This window comes from Ailuropoda melanoleuca, chromosome 10, assembly GCF_002007445.2.
Source record: "Ailuropoda melanoleuca isolate Jingjing chromosome 10, ASM200744v2, whole genome shotgun sequence".
NCBI lineage: Eukaryota > Metazoa > Chordata > Mammalia > Carnivora > Ursidae > Ailuropoda > Ailuropoda melanoleuca.
In genome coordinates this window covers 58,204,973-58,226,720 of record NC_048227.1, presented here as the reverse complement: position 1 = coordinate 58,226,720, position 21,748 = coordinate 58,204,973, and the positions used below count along the sequence as shown (strand labels likewise).

At 37.3% G+C, this 21,748-nt stretch overlaps 1 protein-coding gene across 7 annotated transcripts in view; it reads right to left on the bottom strand.

Annotated features, from left to right (window-relative positions):
- Positions 1-21,748, bottom strand: part of AFG1L (AFG1 like ATPase) — a 231,016-nt gene that overhangs the window by 136,825 nt on the left and 72,443 nt on the right. For all 7 annotated transcript variants that reach the window (XM_034668945.1, XM_034668944.1, XM_034668942.1 and 4 more), the window contains 2 exons: positions 13,376-13,427; positions 355-456 (listed from right to left, as the gene is read on the bottom strand). In XM_034668945.1, coding sequence (XP_034524836.1) covers positions 355-456; positions 13,376-13,427 — 154 coding nt within the window. The remainder of the gene's footprint in view (positions 1-354; positions 457-13,375; positions 13,428-21,748) is intronic.

Below are 21,748 nucleotides of genomic sequence, written 5' to 3'. Positions count from 1 at the left end.
AATGCCTACGTACTAAGGTGACACAGAGGAAAGGACCTAATCAAGAACAACTTCTTGAAATAAGCGAGTTTTTAACATTTCTTATTGATCCTTAGTAGGAAGAGAAAATACCTGATTTTCATATCATAACCTCTCTTCTCTTAATGGGAAGTACTGAATTTGTCTTTAGGAACAACTCTAAATACATCATGAGTTTTTTCAATATAGCACAAACAAATGAAACCAAATAAAACCTTACTTTAAGCAAACTAATTTTTTAAAAGATTCAAAGATTAAGAATTTTAGAAGATGATGAAAACTATTTTGTAGTGCTTGCCCACTTAAAAATCCCTTCTTTTAGACCATTTAACTTACTTTCATGAACATCTAGCATGAAACCATGAAAATGAACCCGTTTCTTCCTCTTCATCTCCACATAAGCATAAAACATGTCCATCACCATTGTTTTCCCTGTACCTTAAAAAAAAAAAAAAAACACTATTAAACAGTATGTACTGATTGCTCTAATGATGGTTCATTAGCTTTGGGATAATGAAACCACACTCTTCTACTGGAAAGCTTAAGACTATGTTCCTTTTTTTAAAAGGAGTGTTTATTTTGTATGTTAAACCAGCTACAAATAAAATGTTGATATTGTTCTTTTCTGTGAAAATCATGTTATTAGGAAATACAACATTTAGTTAACATTACAGGGGCTATTTCCCCCAGAGAACTATGTAAATAAACTGCCAAGATCTGCAGATTATTCATTCTTCAGTTTCTCATCCAAAAGACATCAATCTGAATAAAATAACTTAATGAAGTAAATATTTATTGGGCCATAAGTGAGAGGAGTGGTCTTAGGCACTATGGGAAATTCAAAGATGAAAATAAAAAAATAAATAAAGTTTAGTATCTAACATAAATGCTGAAAACAAATAACAGATGTTGATTAGAACTAGAGAACTGCCAATTTTAACACTTTTTTTTATAGGTTTTTCTTTATTTCTCCTTCCTGTCCTATAGGATTTCCTTTATAAATGTCGATACTATGTTCTTTTTCTTTTAAGTTTTTTATTTTATTTACCGTATAGGTAACATATAGTGTAATATTAGTCTCAGGTATACAATATAGTGATTCAACACTGGCATACATCACCCAGTGCTCATCACAATAAGTGCCCTCCTTAATCCCCATCATCTATTTCACCCATCCCCTCACCCACTGCCTCTCTGATAACCATCAGTTTGTTCTCAGTAGCTAAAAGTCTGTTTCTTGCTTTGTCTTTTCTTCCTTTGCTTGTTCTGTTTTAGCTTTTTAAGAAAGTGTTCTTGGGGCACCTGGGTGGCTCAGTCATTAAGCATCTGCCTTTGGCTCAGGGCGTGATCCCAGGACCCTGGGATCGAGCCCCGCATAGGGCTCCCTGCTCCGCTGGGAGCCTGCTTCTTCCTCTCCCACTTGTGTTCCCTCTCTCGCTGGCTGTCTCTCTCTCTGTCAAATAAATAAATAAAATCTTAAAAAAAAAAAAATAAGAAAGTGTTCTTAATATGTAACACTTTCTTAAAAAGCTTAGAACATAAATCTTTCAAAATGAGGCCTACTTGAAGAAACTGAAACCATTAACCTTTATCATTTAATTACCTAATTTTCAACACTGAAACTTTTAACCACTGTGATTGCCTTAGTAATCGAAGAGTCACATTTAACAAATACGTACAGAAAGTCTTATTCCCTCAAAGCAAGCCCAGAGCTCTGGGGACACTGGCAGGACTCAAGCTCAGGTCAGACCCAGCATTCCTCAGCAGGCCAGGCCAGGCCAGGGCACACCGGTGCTGTCCCTCATCCTCACTGGTCCCTCCAGCACCACCCCACCACCGTGCCCATCCTCTCCTCACAGGAGCTACAAGTATTCATAGGACGTGAGATCTGAGTTTTAAATCTATTTGGCTTTCCTCCATTCCATATGACTTTGAGCCCATGCCATTTGAATCCCCAGAAAGTTTTCTGTATTTGAAAATATAATTCACCAAACACATCTGGTCATTAATGAAGAAATCAATTTGATTTAAAAGTAATTTTAGTATTACTAAAAATATATTTAGTATATTTAGTATAATATTTAGTATAATATTTAGTATATTTAGTATAATATTTCTTGATACAGTGAGTGGTATTTAGTATAATATTTCTTTTTTTTTTTTTTTAAAGATTTTATTTATTTATTTATTCGACAGATAGAGACAGCCAGCGAGAGAGGGAACACAAGCAGGGGGAGTGGGAGAGGAAGAAGCAGGCTCACAGCAGAGGAGCCTGATGTGGGGCTCGATCCCGTAACGCCGGGATCACGCCCTGAGCCGAAGGCAGACGCTTAACCGCTGTGCCACCCAGGCGCCCCATAGTATAATATTTCTTGATACAGTGAGTGGTAGCAGATTTAAATCATTACATTTATGCAAAAAATTAATAAAATTTTAAATTCTGCTGCAGGAAACACAGTATACTTATAGATCCAGAAAAAAGTCATGATCTAGCTACAAAAATGTGAATAATATATATTTGAATGTAATCTTTGTACTACTCTTTAAAAAACAGGCTTAAGATATAACAAGACCATCACATAAAAAACTTCTAGAGATAAAAGCAAAAAAAATCATAAAGAAAAAAATGGTTACATGAAATTTAACCTTCTGAATATCAAAATTACTATAAATAAAATTAATATCCTTATTTATTTAATCAATATATTGTTACTGGATACATGTGTGAGACCCTATTCTGGGTGATCAGGATAGGGTAGTAAATAAAACAGACAAAAATCCCTGCCTTCATGAAACTTGAAAGATTAACCTTACATATCTTTAAATATGAAGAGCTCTTAGAAACTACAATGCTGTTTTGGGGTGTTTTTGTTTTTGTTTTTGTTTCTGGTCTGTCCTAAATCTCTTACTTTTGAAAACTTCTCTACTTAGCATGATTCTATGAGGGTATCAATCACAGGATAAGCCAATCAAAATACCCCATTATCATATCCACTGTAGTTGGCCCTGTAATGGGCACAGGACCCAGTTAGGTCAGTGTTCTCTAGGGGCAGTTAACGTGTATTCTGAAAATGAGAAACATCTCTTCTCTTTTTAAAGGAGCAACCTAGAAAATTCCAGAAATCTTTTCTATAACAGCCAAAAATTATGACCAAGAATGAAGCCAATGACAGAACTATGAACAAGAATGAAGCCAAAAAGGAAAGCAGAACCAAAATATGATGGAAAAGGGAAATGGAGGAATGGGGAGACAGATCCCAAAAATATCATTTAAGACATTAAATACAGATCTGCCCACAGCTGAATCAGACCATTATTCAACTTAATAATTAAACTAGCCATTAAATTGCCCCCCTGGTTCAGCTAATTCAACTGGCTTTTTTTTTTTTTTCCACTACAACTGAAAGAATACTAAACAGGACAGATTTAACAAGGGAAAGAAAAAAAGATGATCAATGTACAAAAAATCATGAGTATAGAAATGACACAAAAATATAAATACCTTTAAACACATTTTTAAAAGTTTAATTCTACCAGAAATAAAAGGAATCAAGTGAAAAACACCCATAATATACCATTTTTATGTTGGTGAAGATATAGGAAAACAAGCACTCTAATATACTTCCGATGATAGTATAAAACCAACCCTCTGTAAGTCAGTTTGGCAATGTCAATCAAAAGGTGGCCAATTATCTAAAAATACTTAGAACCAAAATCAATACTTAAAGATACTTTTGCTCCCTAAATTATTTCAAAGCTCAATGGAATCCCAATCAAAATTAATTTAGAAATAACTTGACAACATGATCCTAAAGTCAATCCCCTGCTAAAAAATAAATAAAGATCAACAGAAAACTGATTAAGTAAATTGTGTAATAGTCATATAATAAAATAGCATATACCCAGTAAAATGAATGAGGTAGATCAGTATGTTCTGATGTGACATGATATCTAAGACCCACAATTAACTAGAAGAAAATAAAATACTTAACATTTGATGAACTTATGGGACTTTATCAGGATAAAGAGCTTCTGCACAGCCAAGGAAACAGTCAAAAAAACTAAGAGACAGCCCAACAGAATGGGAGAATATATTTGCAAAGGACACCACAGATAAAGGACTGGTATCCAAGATCTACAAAGAACTTCTCAAACTCAATACACGAGAAACAAATAAACAAATCATAAAATGGGCAGAAGATATGAACAGACACTTTTCCAATGAAGACATACAAATGGCTAACAGACACATGAAAAAATGTTCAAAATCATTAGCCATCAGGGAAATTCAAATCAAAACCACACTGAGATACCACCTTACGCCAGTTAGAATGGCAAAGATAGACAAGGCAAGAAACAACAATTGTTGGAGAGGATGTGGAGAAAGGGGATCCCTCCTACATTGTTGGTGGGAATGCAAGTTGGTACAGCCACTCTGGAAAACAGTGTGGAGGTCCCTTAAAAAGTTAAAAATTGAACTACCCTATGACCCAGCCATTGCACTACTGGGTGTTTACCCCAAAGATACAGACGTAGTAAAGAGAAGGGCCATATGCACCCCAATGTTCATAGCTGCATTGTCCACAATAGCCAAATCATGGAAGGAGCCGAGATGCCCTTCAACAGATGACTGGATTAAGAAGCTGTGGTCCATATATACAATGGAATATTACTCAGCTATCAGAAAGAACGAATTCTCAACATTTGCTGCAACATGGACGGCACTGGAGGAGATAATGCTAAGTGAAATAAGTCAAGCAGAGAAAGACAATTATCATATGATTTCTCTCATCTATGGAACATAAGAACTAGGAGGATCGGTAGGGGAAGAAAGGGATAAAGAAAAGGGGGGTAATCAGAAGGGGGAATGAAACATGAGAGACTATGGACTATGAGAAACAAACTGAAGACTTCAGAGGGGAGGGGGTGGGGGAATGGGATAGACTGGTGATGGGTAGTAAGGAGGGCACGTATTGCATGGTGCACTGGGTGTTATACGCAACTAATGAAGCATCAAACTTTACATCAGAATCAGGGGATGTACTGTATGGTGATTAACATAATATAATAAAATAAAATTAATTATTAAAAAAAAAAATACTTAACATTTGAATAAAATAAAAACACCCACACATTTAAAAATTCTCCTGAGTGACTAATTTCTTTAAAAACTGTCAAAAAGGGACACCTGGGTGGCTCAGTGGGTGAAGCGTCTGCCTTCGGCTCAGGTCATGATCCCAGGGTCCTGGGATTGAGTCCCGCATCAGACTCCCAGGAAGCCTGCTTCTCCCTCTGCCTGCTGCTCTCCCTGCTTGTGCACACACGCGTTCTCTCTCTCTCACACACACAAATAAATACATGAAATCTTAAAAAAAATTAAAATGAAAAAATTAAAAGTGCCAAAAAAACTCTGAAACAAAATTAAGTAGCAAGTAATAGAGGCTGGGGGAGGCAAGGAGGAAGAGAAACTACACAATAAAAATGTATTATGAAATTAGAGAAATTATATTTGAGTGGTACTGTATTTTTTTAAAAATCAACTAAACCAATTAAACAGACCTAAGGATATATAATAATACTGTATATGAAAAAAAGTTAAAGACAAATACTCAGCTGCAAAAAATAAAACTAGATTCCTACTCACATTTCAGACCAAAATTAATTCCAGATGAATCCAAGGTGCTAAAAAATATGAAAAACCTGGAAGATAATATGCGTGAACATTTATATCACCTTGGAGTAAGAAAAGCTTAGCAATGTGTTTCAAGAAAATGAAAACTTTTGAGAGACCATGTGAGAGTAACTGTTTCCAGACTTGCTATCCCAGCATAAACCAGAAAACTGGATGAAATATATAAAGCTAATATTTTCAGACACTGGAAAATAAAAATATAAGACTCTGATCCCTGACAGAAGGAAAAAACAAGATGAGCCATATATCACTGCAGCTTTTGGCTTGGAGGCACCCTCCAGACTGCTGCACAGAAAGGAGGAATCCAAGCAAAACACCTAGGACAGGCTGAGTTGGGTTAAAAGAGATCAGAATTATGGGAGTCCAACAGCAGTGCAATTTGCAAGGCAAAGTGCCAGGGAGGAGGAAGCTATCTGTGAAAGGCCTGCAGAATCAACATGTGGGTACTCTTAAGTCTTTGGCTGAATACTAGCTACTCACGTGTAGGGTGATACTTCATGATGTGAGGCAAAGAATGGCCACCAAGAAACTGTAAAATGAACAATTTCCAGAGATGCGGAACTCATACAACAACTTGAATGAATCTCTAAAAAATTACGATGAGTGTCGGGGGGAGCCAATCTCAAAAGGTTGGGTACTTTTCCACTTATATAACATTTTTGAAATGACAGAATTTTAGTAACAGACAACAGCTTGGTGGTTGCCAGGACTTAGAAATGGAGGGTGAGTAGGTACAATTACAAAATTATGAGCAACATAAGGGACTTGTAATAGAATTGTTCAGTATCTTGACTGTGGCGGTAAATACATCAACCTACTCAGGTGATAAACTGTACAGAACTAAATACAGAGACATAAATAGAAGTAAAACAAGAAATTTGAATAAGATCGATGAATTGTATCAATGTCATTCTGTCTGTGATATTAATACTATGGTTTTGCAAAATGTTACCTTTGGGGGGAATGAGTAAAACGTACACAGATATCTCCATATTACTTCTTACAAGTGTGAATCTATAATTATCTCAAAAAAATTTTCAATTAAAAAAATACTTCAGGGGTGCCTGGGTGGTTCAGTCGGTTAAGCACGCTACTCTAGATCTCAGCTCAGGTCTTGATCTCAGGGTCATAAGTTCAAGCACCATGTTGGACTCCATGCCCAGCATGGAAACTACTTTTAAAAAAATACTTCAAATGAATCAAGCTGACATGTAAGTAACTTAACTCCCTATGAAAATAAAGTGCAATATATAAAAACCATATAATCAATTCCTTTGAAAAAATGTTTGACGAAAGTCAGCACACATTCATTATCAAACTCTTGGCAGACTAGGAAAAGAAGCATACTTTTCAAACTCATAAAGGACAAATACAAAAAGAAACCTACAATGAAAAGATGTTCAACATCAGTAATCATTTGAGAAATGCAAATCAAAACTACGAGATACCACTTCAACACCCTAAATTAGGATGGCTATTATTTTTTTAAGAAGAAAATAATAAAAATTGGTAAGAATGTGGAAAAATGGGGACCCCTGTGCATTGTTGGTGGGAATATAAAATGGTGCAGCTGCTGTGGAAAACAGTGTGGCAGTTGCTTAAAAAATTAAACACAGAGTGACCATATGATCCACCAACTCCACTTCTGGGTATATACACAAAAGATATAGCGGTATTAATCACAACAGTCAAAAGATGAAAATAACCCAAACATCCATCAACAGATGAATAGATAAAAATTGGAAACATTGCTAGAATACTATTCAGCCTTAAAAAGTAATGGAATTCTGACACATTCTACAACATAAATGAACCCTGAAGAAACTATGGTGGGTGAGATAAGCTAGACACAAAAATTCAAATAATATAGGATTCCACACCATATATGAGATACCTGGAGTAGTCAAATTCACAGGGACAGAAAATTGAATGGTGGTTGTCAGGGCCTGGGAGGGAGGGGCATATGGAATGGGGAATTATTGTTTATAGGTATAGAGTTTCAATTTGGGAAGATGAAAATGCTATGGAGATGGACGGTGTGATGGTTGTAAAACAGTGTCAATGTACTTACTGCCACTGAATTTGACAAGTATAGGTGGTTAAAATGGTAAATTTTGTTATGTATATTTTGCCACATTAAGAAAAGTGAATACATTTTAAAAATTACCCTACAATTAACGTCATACTTACTAGTGAAAGACTGAACACTTCTCCCCTAAAATTTCACACAAGGCAAGGACATTCACTCTCGCTACTTCTATTCAGCCTTATACTGGAGTTCCTAGCTACTGCAATAAGGCAAGAACAATAACCAGAAGACATACAAATTGTGAAGGAAAAATCGTCTTCATGTGCAACAGGATGATTGTATACATAAAAACTCCTAAAGAATCTATCAAATAACCTCTACAGCTTATAACTGAATGTAGCAAGGTCACAAAAAAATCAATTGATTCTATACACTAGCAGCAATCAGTTGGAAATTAAAATTTTAAAACACAATACCATTTTGCAGTGGCACCAGAAAACATAAAATACATAGGAATAAATTTATCAAAACATATGGCAGAACTCTACATTACAACCTACAAAACAGCACTGAGAGAAATTAAGGACCTTTAAAAATGAAGAAACATAACATGCCCATAGATTGAAGATTCGATCTTCACCAAAAAATCAGTATTTATCAAAAATATCAATATTTTATCAATTCTTTCCAAATTGATCTATAGATTGAATGTAATCCCAATCAAAGTCCCAGGAGGATTTTTTTTTAAAACAAATTAACGAGCCAGTTCCAAAATGTATGTAGAAATGCAAAGATCACAGAATAGCCAAAACAATGAAAAAGGCAGAGATGGAAGACTCCTATTACACCACAGGGATGCATCAGCAAAATCCAAGTTGTAGGAAATCCTACAGGACAAATTAGTTTATATATGAATGTATATATATGTGTGTAACAGTGTGATTTTTGCTGATGCATCTCTGTGGTATGATGTCACACACACACACACACAGAAGGAGACTAAAGACTTAATAATTAATATCGCATTGAAAATAGAAACATTTATGACATAATTAGAAATCTGAATAACTGAATATTTAATGAAATTTAAAATAATGTTAATTTTTAGAGTGTGAAAATGGTATATACTTGAATTTCTTATTTTGTTTTCTCTTATTTCTACCAACATCTACTTTTTTTCTACTTCTAACAGAGACTAGTAGATATACCCAAGTAATTATTAATATTTGACTTTCCTCAACACCAAACAGTGCTTATAGAGAATATGAGGGAAACGTTAAGTTCATGACACTACCAAAAAAGGGAGGAAAAAAGTAACAAAGATCTTTCTAAAATGTAAAACTCCTTCCATGTGGCTATGGTAAGCACCATTAGATTTGGTATGGTGGGCAAGAGGCTGTGTGTGGTAGAATTTCTGAGATGCCAAAAGATTTCTCTGCCCAAAATCACCAAGTAGTCAGCTAGAGCACTACAGTTCTCTCTTATATGCCAAGTTTCAGTGAAATTCTAACTCTTAGAAGGCTCTTTATATTTTTCTAAATTTTTTAAAAGATTTATTTATTTATCTGAGAGAGAAAGAGAGCAAGCACAAGGTGGGGAGGGGGGGCAGAGGGAGAGGGAGAAGCAGGCTCCCCACTGAGCAGGGAGCCTGACGTGGGGGCTCCATCCCAGGACCTTGAGATCATGACCTGAGCGGAAAGCAGATTAACCAGCTGAGCCACCCAAGGGCCCCTATAAGATTCTTTTTAGATGCAAATGTTCTGGGGAGGTAACCTACTCATCCAATGGAATCCACTAAAATTTTAGCAAGTAGTTCAGAATAGTTTAGATAAGAAACAGCTTAGAAGTAATTCAGACATTTAGCTAAAAGGCAGATCCTGGGATAATATGAGTACAACCAGTTTAGTTTAACTAGTAGAGGAGAAAGCTGTGTCCTATGGAAGGGCCAGCATGAGAAATCCTAATGCCCAAAAAGATGAAACAGCAGGAACAAACCCTAGCACACCAACATGTAGTAATGGATACTAGAGACACTAGACCACTGTTTTTCAAACTGCCTCTACAACCAGAATTATTTTTTCATAGACTAGAACAGAACAGAAAATATCCAAACATGTCACACATAAGAGTAAGTTTTCTTTCATAAAACTATTTTTCAGGTATGTGTGTGCACATATACACACACATACATATGTAGGTCAGAATGTAAAAATATTTTTTATTGTGGGTCATGTTCAAAAATATTTCAGAGCCATCTCAAGGGTCTATAAGCTTTGGGTGAGCAAAGGCTGTCTCTGCTTTTATTAACCATTACATCTGCACAAACACCACACTGCCTGGTACACAGCAAATGTTCAATAAACTTTGTGAAGTGAATGCAAGAATGAGGACAGATTTTAAAATAATGTGGGGAAGAAACCAACACTAAATTTTACCTACTTCACAATTTTGTTTTGGTCTCCATAGTACCCTAAATAAATCTTGTGTTTTTCTCAAGAGATTTTTACTAGGGTAATAATTTATAAAACCTAAAGCTCTTCTAACTTTCAAGTCTATATAACTATGAAGCCAAAAATGACTACTTGAGTGTCCCCCTCCCAGTGCTGCCCTTTTCACAGCCAACCACCCTGCTGAAGGAGCTGGAAGTGCTGTCCTCCATTACCCAAGCCTAGAATTTTACCAGGAGGTAGCAGAAAAGGGACTAACCAACAAAAATGTACTTTGATCCTTTCCAAATGTACAGGAGGAATCATTAACCCTGCCATCACCACTGCTAGTCAAGAGGCGAAACCTTACAACCTTGTTGTAAGAAAGCCAACTATACTGGGGTGCCTGGGTGGCTCAGTCTGTTAAGCATCTGCCTTCGGCTCAGGTTATGATCCCAGGGTTCTGGGATCCAGTCCCTTATCGCATCAGGCTCCTTACTCAGTGGGAGCCTGCNCCGAAAAAAAAAAAAAAAAAAAAAAAAAAAAAAAAAAAAAAAAAAAAAAGGAAGCCAACAATACGGTAAGAACGAAGCTACAAAACACTCCTACTGCTGCGTTAGGCTTCTGCGTGAGATATATGCTAAGCATTTTATTAATGAAAACATTTCAAGGTTGAATCATGATGATAAGGTCTCTAGTTTACATAGCTCTACTGGGGTTCCCTGGATTGAGGGTCCATCTGAGTCAATCACTCAACACAAACAGTGTGGAGTGTTCATGACAGAGCCTAAGGCAAGTACAGGAATAAGGAGCGGACGGGGGTGCTACGAAACAGACATCTTTCCCATTGAGTCTCTTCAAAATTGAACACCTGTTTCCCAAGTCTAAAAAAGGAAAATAGTAAGGAAAAGGAGCTTGTGAGAGCATTCTGAGGTTATTCTCCCAGACAGATAGCAGCCACACCCTGGCCCCCAGCAAAATGAGAATCTAATTTTACTACCTGTTTTGTAAGTATTCTAAACTAAACCGAGTACAGCCATCAAAATGTTCCTTTCCCTTCCTACTGTAGAATTCCTTTCTCTTCCCCTCTCTAGCATTGTAAAGATGTTTTTAACCAAATGTTGCCACGTACCCAGCTCTGTGAACAACCATAGATGTTACCATATCCTAATTCTTTCAAGCACTCAGATGAATTACAGTTATCGTACCTTCCTTCAATTTATTAGCATATGACTGTATTTTCCAAACTAAAATATTAACTTTTATAGGTTTGGGGTATTATTGTTGTTTTTTTAAGTCCTTTTGCAGAAGTGGAAACAGTTGTGTCTTATTAACCATCTCCATTTATGGTTAAGTGGTTGAGGTAACAGGAGAAACAAAGATGTTGATTTTAGCAATGACTAAATATGAAAGTGAAGGTATAGGAAGTAAATGTTCTCCAAAGAGGCATAGAATGAGAGAGGACAACAGAATGAGAGCTGTTAGCAATACCCAAAGGTGTGGATACATTAAACTGCTCAAGCACCTGGTATAAATTCCTTTCTAAATAAGAACTAAGCAAAAAAAAAGAAGATACACCGTTCTCAAAATTACCAATTAGCCAATGAACTAAGAAAAAGAACAGCGTGAGCTTTTTTTATTTTTTAAGATTTTATTTATTTATTTATTTGACAGAGAGAAAAACAGCCAGCGAGAGAGGGAACACAAGCAGGGGAGTGGGAGAGGAAGAAGCAGGCTCCCAGCGGAGCAGGGAGCCCGATGCGAGGCTCGATGCAGAGCTGGATCCCAGAATCACACCCCCCAGCCGAAGGCAGATGCCTAACTAACGACTGAGCCACCCAGGCACCCCAGCTCTGAGCTTCTTTGACAGTTTTCAAATCTGTAAGCTCCAAGAACATAAAGAATCTTACAGGGCAAGTTCTCTCATTCACTTGTTTATGAACTCACCAATTCTTTTTATCAGACTTGCTAAATCGTGTAAAACAGGCATTCAAAAATAAATAAGAAGAGGAGCGCCTGGGTGGCACAGCGGTTAAGCGTCTGGCTTCGGCTCAGGGCGTGATCCCGGCGTTATGGGATCGAGCCCCACATCAGGCTCCTCTGCTATGAGCCTGCTTCTTCCTCTCCCACTCCCCCTGCTTGTGTTCCCTCTCTCGCTGGCTGTCTCTATCTCTGTCAAATAAATAAATAAAATCTTAAAAAAAAAATAAATAAATAAATAAATAAGAAGAGGGAGGACCCAGGAAGCAACAGTTGGATCTTTAAGGCACTAATAACTACTTATTCAGCTCCTATTATTTTTCTTGTCCCAAAATTCTTACTAAGATAAGGACCTTTGCCACCATGTCCTCATAACGCAAATTTCTTATGGCTGTAGATAGGGGAGCCTAAGCTTTATCAGTTGAGGAGCAAAACTGACTTTGCTATATGTAAATGTGCATTTTGAGAGGCCAATATAAGAAATGATTGATAAGCAATAAGACCAAATAAAGTAAGAGTCACCTTCATGACATCGGTGAAGGTGCGTAAATAGGGAGAGGTTTAGAATTAGAGAAGAATTTGTTTGAAGGAAACTGAAGCCAAAAAACAGACCAAGAATGAAATCAGAAAAGAAGCACGACATTCACTGATTAGGAAAATCTAAAAAGTAAGCAATAGCTCATAAGGTTTCCAAGAAAAGGTGAGTCTCTGTGCCCAATATAAGGATGGTGGAGACCAAGGAAATGTAACCACTCATTCATTAAGAATACCCACTAATAACTAAATTAAAGATAATAATAACTAAATTGAGGACAAGCGTTTAGATTATGAGTAAAAATATTAGTAGAAATTAAAAGCAGAAAAGAGCAGCTTATTTTTTTTAAGTATTAGCTGAGTCAAATAGCACTGAGCAGTGAGATTCTGATTTATCTAATAACCTATTTATAGATGATTACCTTCCCCTGAGATCAACTCAATTTATACACTAAACAATGTCTGCACCCTACCATGCTAACTAATCCTGCTTTAAACTACAGTTGCACCCTATGAGAAATAAAAATGAAAACTAAGATAACTGCCCTCCTCTCCCCACAACCTCCCCCCCATTTTACTTTGCCACATCCTATTTCCTAACTGGTAGTGGACTGAGGGGTGGAAATGGAAATATGCCTGAATGAATGCTGGGAACCTCCTGTTTGGACCACTCAAAATTCACCTTAACACACTTACCAACATCTCCATAAACATACAGGCCCCTTGGAGGTTTGCTCCTTGAAAAAAGCTGCAAATTAAAAACAAATTATAAATCTCTAACATGGAAATAATTAAATATCATCATACACATAGTGTTCCTAACTGTCAAATGCAGGACTAAAATGGGCTACTGTACACAGTAAGTACAAAAAATTTGATGTACAAGGCTATGAACCCCAACTTACAGTTTAATATAGGAGGTAGAAATCATAGTAGCCCAGAGCAAGGGCTCTGAAGTCACACAAATGAGTTTACATCCCCTACATCATTTAGGAACTATGTAATCTTCCCCCTCTTTCCTAAATGGGCTTCCCAAACAATAATAGCCTAGCTCATTCCCAGCAAGCAAGAGATCAGGAGAATTTTTCTAGAGACACTGAAGAGTCTCCAGAAAAAAAAAAAAGAAAACAAACAAAAACCTGAAGGTACTTATGTGTGGACTTGTCCCAAAGAAATAACTGGTCCCTATCAGATCAACTTACAGTAGAGCACACCAGTCAACCAACTCTTACAATAAAGCCTTCAATTGGTTTGTTAGTATCTGAAAAGATTATAAAATGAACTAACACACAAGAATCTGCAGAAACTTGAAAAGGAAAACATCCAAGACGAAAGTTGGAGACCAGAACAAGGGTACAGAGGGGATAAAAACTGAGAGGAAACAGGGGCACCTGGGTGGTTCAGTCAGTTAAGCATCCACCTCTCGATCTCAGCTCAGGTCATGATCTCAGGGTCTGGGATTGAGCCCCATGTGGGGCTCCACAATCAGTACAGAGTCTGCTTGTCCCTCTCCCTCTGCTCCTCTCCCACCCTTGCTCATCCATATGCACTCTCTCTCTCCCTCCCTCTCAAATAAATAAATAAATCTTTTAAAAATAAAACTGTAATCAATATAATTAACATGCTGGGGAAAATAAGAGAAGCTGTTAAAACTGTAAAGCAAGAACAAAATGCAATTTTGAAAAAGGAACATCAAGAACAAAAGAAAATTTTGAAATTTAAAATATGGTAGCAGGGGAATGCCCGGCTGGCAGTCAGTAGAGCATGTGACTCTTGATCTCAGGGTTATGAGTTCAAGCCCCATGTTGAGTGTAGAGATTACCTAAAAATAAAAAATATTTCAAAAAATATGGTAGCAGAAATAAAATTTCAGAAAAAGGATTAGGAGACAAACTTGAGGAAATATCTCAAAAACTATAACAAATGAACATCAACAAGAATAGATGGAAAATATAAAAAAAATTACTGGATTAATTCATCAAGAGGTACAATATCTGACCAAAAAGGGATTCCAGAAAGAGAAAATAGAAGAAAAAAGAGAGGAGGAAGTTATCTTAGAAATAATGCAAAGATTTTTCTCAAATCTGAAGGACTTGATTTCTAGATTGGGAGGAAAGAGTAAGTACCTACCGCAGGAAGGGAAATAAAACCTATACCAAGTCACAATCCTGAAATTTCAGATACCAGGGATATAAAGAACATCCTACAAATGTCCAAGGTGGCCTTTGGGGAGGATAACAAAGGGGTAGGGGAACAGGTCACAAACAACAGATAAAGACTTGAATAAGATTTGAGGGACAATGATTTCCAATCTAATCCATCCAATGTATCCATCAAGTATGAAAATGGACAACTGGCATTCCGTACATACAAGGTCTTAAAAACAACCTCCCCCAACAGAATAGGAACACCTCGCTCCAGGAAAGACACAGGATCCTGGGAAGGAAGCCCCAGTAAGAGAAGAGTTGCTGCAGAAGCCCAGAAGCACAAGCAGATCAAGAAAGCAATCAAGTCCAGACCGAAACAGGAAGATGGAGGGCTCCAAGGAAGAAACAAAAGGGAACTTCTCTTTGCCTGATATTATTATCAACCCAAATAATCATCCTAAATTTTGTTCCACTTAGAAGAGTAATCTTCAAACTATGCAACAGCTTCTAGACACCTGTGTAAAAGCCAAGGTAAGCCAGGGCAGAGAGAATTCAGAGAGGGTCAAAGCAGAAAGAAGTGAATGCTACGCCACTTAGTACAAACCAGAGCAGTCAGGATTTTGGCAGAGAACATTCTCAAAGGCTTCGATATAATCTAGTACGTAATGCTTTTGTTTTTTAATCTGTGGGTTCACTCCAACATACCTCAGAAACCTCTCTAGCTTTCCTGCTCCTCTTAGCTTTCTCTGTGAACCCAGTCCGACTCCAGCATGCCCCTTCCAGAAGAACCTTCCCCATGGTTTAGGCAAAAGGACCTTCTTTGCTTTGATTCTGCCAGCTGGATGCCTCCCCTGTGTTCCTCTGCACATTAACTCTCCATCTATTCTTAAATCTCCACGGAAAACAGATTCTACTCCTGCCAAAACCTCTTAATTTGTTTTGTTTTAAAATCTTATATGAGCCATTCTTGTACACTGGTTATTCTATTTTCAACTTGCCAGAAAAAAGCATTATGCTCTTAAATAATTTTAGAACAGCTTCAAATTGGAAAACTTGCATAGAACCTCATAATCTCTAAGTATATTCTATGTATTAGAAATCTTTTGAAAGCAACATTCTGTATTCTGTGAAGTGTCAGAGCAATTCATAATTCTTTACAACACATTTTGCAGGAACAGTACCGGTCTACTCTAGTACTATTCACATGATATCATCAATCTACGCTAAATAAATGAAGTTTGAGGCAAAAATTTAACAAAGATTGGGAAAAAAGATGACATGGCGAGAACTCAAATCAATGCTGCCCCAAAAAATAGCATTTGGTTCAATCTTCTGTTTTACTTACCTAAACACAATATATTTTGAAAAGAACATTTTAGCAAATATATTACACTAGATATTACATACATATTTCCTAATTCTATAACTATAATCATAATATATAACTATAATTTGTTAGATACCATCTACCTAAACAATATATACTCCAATTATTTTCACTTTGAGAGGTAAGCTAATTTTCTTCTAATATATTTTCAGTCTACCAAAAATTACTGAAATTATTTCAAGGGATTTAACAGTCTGTATTTTAGGGGGGAAATCAGAATTGAGTGACAAACAGTAAGGCTATAAAATGATCCTAAAGAAGTTTTAAAATTCTGTAGTCATAGTAGTGAATTCAGGGAAGGTAAGGTTCAGTTTTCTTCAAAATGACTAACCCACATCATTTACATGCTCCTAATTTACATTTTCTCACAATTTACCCTCTTTTTCAGTTCCATTAAATTTTCTTTCTTAATGTTTCAATTTCTAACATTTGTTCTTAGGCCTCAGAAAATTCAACCCTGGTATCATTCCTCGGAGCTGACACTCTCCATTTGCTTCTCCCCCACTGTCTTCTCCCTCCTGCTCTGCACCCCAGGAGGGCTACCCTTGCTGGCTGGCTGCTAACTGGCCTCAGCCCCCAGGATACACTACTTGCTGGAGATGGAAGGCGGGAGCAGAAAAAAAATGGGCCATTCCTTCCTGTCCCTCCCTGCCTCGGGGCTGTGTCTCTGGCAGAGCTGCATCCCTCCAGGACCATCAGTCAGGCCTCCTGCCACAGCTCCAGCCCACTCCAGGCTCTCCCTTCAGCCCTCTCCCCCTTGTTTGCTGTCTTAAGCCTGCCCTGCCCATGACTAAGTCATCTTGATTCAGTCTTTATTTGAAACATCTGCTGTGAACAGTTTCTTGCCAGGACTCTGATGCACACCCTACCCTTAAAATGCACACACTTAACACTAGACAAAGGCTTGAAACTCTGAACATGAACAAGTTTCTTCAATGAACAGTTATAGGATTTGCTACGTTAGCTGTATTCTTTGGAAATTTGTAAAGCAGGATGACAATACCATCTCTAATGGATTTTTGGTAAGGATCCAATGACACTATATTATAGATTGTGCAGATGGTTAAGTTTAAAAATGATGTTGGGAAGGTACTGGTAACCTATCACCTATCTCCACTAGTACAAAAGATAGAGCAGAAGAGGGGCGCCTGGGTGGCACAGCGGTTAAGCGTCTGCCTTTGGCTCAGGGCATGATCCTGGCATTATGGGATCGAGCCCCACATCAGGCTCCTCCGCTATGAGCCTGCTTCTTCCTCTCCCACTCCCCCTGCTTGTGTTCCCTCTCTCACTGGCTGTCTCTATCTCTGTCGAATAAATAAATAAAATCTTTAAAAACAAAAAAAAGAGCAGAAGAGCACTGGAATTGAACCCAAAAGATCTGGTTAAAAATGCTGGTTCTGCTACTTACTAGCTTTGTGATTCTGGGTAAGCCATATCAACTCTATAACCTGCCATTTCCTTATCTATTAGGTGCAGGGCAGAGCACAGGGGAGTTCCCACTCACTGCCCAGCTCTGTATAACTAATCACAAGGTCCACTCACTCATGCTGAAGACTGCAAACTTCATGTTTTACTGATATCTGTTCCCATCAAAACCTATGCACCATAAAAAAAAGAAAGACAGAAACATCACGCCCTATGAGACACCTCTCTCAAAGATCCCAACACTAATATGCACTCAAGCTATTTTTTATCTATTTAATAAACTCTATACCAAACACATAAAGAATACATTCAAGAATATGTAGCATGATTGGGGTGCCTGGGTGGCTCAGTCGTTAAGCGTCTGCCTTCAGCTCAGGGCGTGATCCCAGCGTTCTGGGATCGAGCCCCACATCAGGCTTCTCCGCTGGGAGCCTGCTTCTTCCTCTCCCACTCCCCCTACTTGTGTTCCCTCTCTCGCTGGCTGACTCTGTCAAATAAATAAATAAAATCTTAAAAAAAAAAAAAAAAGAATATGTAGCATGATTTCAAATATAGTCAATATGCTAAGCCATAAAGGAAACCTCAATAAATTCCAAAGAATTCGTGTACTCCAACCTAGTAATAAAATTAGAAATAAATGATGGAAGGATAGCTAAAAATAAGAAAAATCTCATACTAAGAGATCAACCCTCCCATCAAGTTCACCCAGACTTCGGAATATTGCTGAAACAAGTCTGAAAAGCCCTTCAGAGTGTACCCTCTCCCCAGTCCCTTCCTATTGCCAACAATTCTGTTTCACTGGTTAGTTCACTCTCTGTTTCTACAATAATTCTCTGGAATCTTCTCAGCTCCCTTCAAGCTACACTACACTTCCCCTCATCACTTTCAGCAGATGTCTCCTAAGAGAGAAAACAAAAGGCACTGGGGTAGAACTCCTTCAACTTCCTATATGAAATTGCAATCCCACCCGTATCTGCATTCATTTTTTTCCTCTCTCCCTCCTGTGACAAAGTAAGATGATTCCTCTTCCTATGTAACTTTCTATCAATTTCTGGATCTCAGTCCTCACCCCACCACCTTCCCAGGAATCATGCCTGACAAATTAATTAGTTTCACTTCTCTTGTAATCCTTTTCATCAACAGCTTTATAAATGTGTTCTTGTGAATTTATTTTTATAAACTTTAAGTGTAGTGTCTTATAAGCAAGACATAAACCCAAAAACTATAATGGAAAAGACAGAAACATTAAAAGCAGTGAAATTAAACATTTCTGTTGGGAAAAAATGCTAAGAACAGTAAAAAGGCAAGAAAAAAATCCTGCAACACTACAGACCAAGAATTTGTTTCCTAGAGTTTTTATAAACCCATAAGAAAATACAAATGGCTTTAACATTTGAAAGAATACTTATTCTCCTTCACAATAAAAGAGGTGTGTTTTAAAATAACAATGAAATACTGCCATGACAAAAATCTAAAAGTCTGAGAGAATACAGTACTGTCAAAAAGGTAAGGAGATAGGCAGGCTCATAAATTAGTAAGAATATGAATTGCTGTAATCTTTCTTTTTCATAGCACAGTGAATTTTAATGTCCTCCCTTTTGGGGAGATCACACTGTACACCTTTGGAGATACCCCAAAAGTTGTCCACTAATTCCACTTCTAGGTATTTAACCAAAGGAAATGAAAACACTAACTCAGAAAGGTATCTGCACCCCCATGTTATTGCAGCCCTATTTACAACCAACAAGACATGAAAACAACCGAAGTGTCCACCAACTGAAAATGGATAAAGAAAATATAGACACTGAGATATTATTCAGGTATAAAAAAGGAGAAAATCTTGCCATTTGTAACAACCTGGACGGACCCTGAGGGCATTATACTAAGTGAAATAAATCCGGCAGAAAAAGACATATACTGGGGTGCCTAGCTGGCTCAGTTGGTGGAGCCTGTGACAGTTGATCTTGGGGTTGTGAGATCAAGCCCCACGCTGGGTGTAGAGATTACTTAAAATAAACTTTAAAAAAGAAAAAGAATATAATGAATACTATTACTTACCTCTGGAATCTAAAACAAAAACCAAAAACTAAAACTCCTAGAACTCTCTAGTCAGAGAGACTTCTCAAGTTTAGGAGACTTACTGTAATAACCTAAATCAGAAGGGAGGATAAGAGAAGCAGGTGTCAAAAGAATGTCATTAAAATTTTTTGAACAATATGGCTAAACTAACTATTGTCTAATAAAGAAATGTGCTGTGGGGTACCCTGGGTGGCACAGTTGGTTAGGCGTCCGACTCCTGGTTTTGGCTCAGGTCATGGTCTCAGGGTCATGAGATCAGGTTCTGCACTCAATGCAGAGTCTTCTTGGGACTCCCCCGGTGTCCCTCCCCACCATACTTGGGCTCTCTCTCTCTCTCTCAAATAAATAAAAGAATAAATCTTTTTAAAAAAAAAAAAAGGGGGGCGCCTGGGTGGCGCAGTCGTTGGGATCTGCCNAAAAAAAAAAAAAAAAAAAAAAGAAGTATAAAAAAAAAAAAAAAAACTGTCCTGATATCACCATTGTTTGGGGTCCTTGGCTGTTATGCATTTGGTGATAGACTCCAAACCACTAAATTTAGTAAAACTTATGTTTTGAAGTTTATATACAGCATATAAAAGCCAATTTCCACCCAAAGAATCTTTTGAACATGAGGTTTACATTTTTAAAAGTAAATATCTAATCATTATTCTATCAAAATTTTATGAGACGGGGCGCCTGGGTGGCACAGCAGTTAAGCGTCTGCCTTCGGCTCAGGGCGTGATCCCGACGTTATGGGATCGAGCCTCACATCAGGCTTTTCCNAGTAAAAAAAAAAAAAAAAAAACTGTCCTGATATCACCATTGTTTGGGGTCCTTGGCTGTTATGCATTTGGTGATAGACTCCAAACCACTAAATTTAGTAAAACTTATGTTTTGAAGTTTATATACAGCATATAAAAGCCAATTTCCACCCAAAGAATCTTTTGAACATGAGGTTTACATTTTTAAAAGTAAATATCTAATCATTATTCTATCAAAATTTTATGAGACGGGGCGCCTGGGTGGCACAGCAGTTAAGCGTCTGCCTTCGGCTCAGGGCGTGATCCCGACGTTATGGGATCGAGCCTCACATCAGGCTTTTCCGCTATGAGCCTGCTTCTTCCTCTCCCACTCCCCCTGCTTGTGTTCCCTCTCACTGGTTGTCTCTATCTCTGTCGAATAAATAAATAAAATCTTTAAAAAAAAATTATGAGACATAATCAAATGCAAAGTGTGAATCCAAACACACACACACACACACACAGAGTTAAAGGGATATTTAGGGAACAACTGAAAAAATTTAAATGTGGGCCTCATATTTAGGGTTGTGAGATAAAATACAGGATGCCCTATTAAATGCAAATTTCAGATTAATATCAAATAACTTTTTAGTGTATGTGTGTATATATATATATATATATATCCCAAATATTACAAGAGAAATACATATACTAAAAAAGTATTATTTATCTGAAATTCAAACTTACCTGGACATCCTGTATTTTTCTTTGCTAAATCAGGCAACTCTATTTTAGATAATATTATTATATCAATGTTAAATTTCTTGGGTGTGATAATGGTAATATAGTTATGCTGGAGGATGTCCTTGTTAGGAAATACATAATATTTTTAAGGGTCAAGTGTTATTATGTTGCAACTTTCAGGTAATTAAAGAAAAAATATACATATAAATATTCAGAGAGAAACAAATAGGGCAAAATGTTAAACATTCATGGATTTAAGTGTATTGTTGAAATTTTTCAAAATAAAACATTGGGGGGAGGGAATTTGATGAGTCCAATATGGCAGAGGAATAGGAGACCTTAGTTTCCTCTGGTCCCAGGAATTCAGCTAGGGAGCTATCAAGTCATTCTGAACACCTGCAAACTCAACCGGGGATCAAAAAATAGCTGCAACTCTACGAATAGAAAAGCAACCACTTTCTGCAAGGTAGGAGGTGCCCAGAAGTGAATTGAGGCGATAAATGGATAGATAAGTCCTTGGGGGTGGGGAAGCCTCCATCAGCAGCACTGGAAAGTAATATAGCAGCTG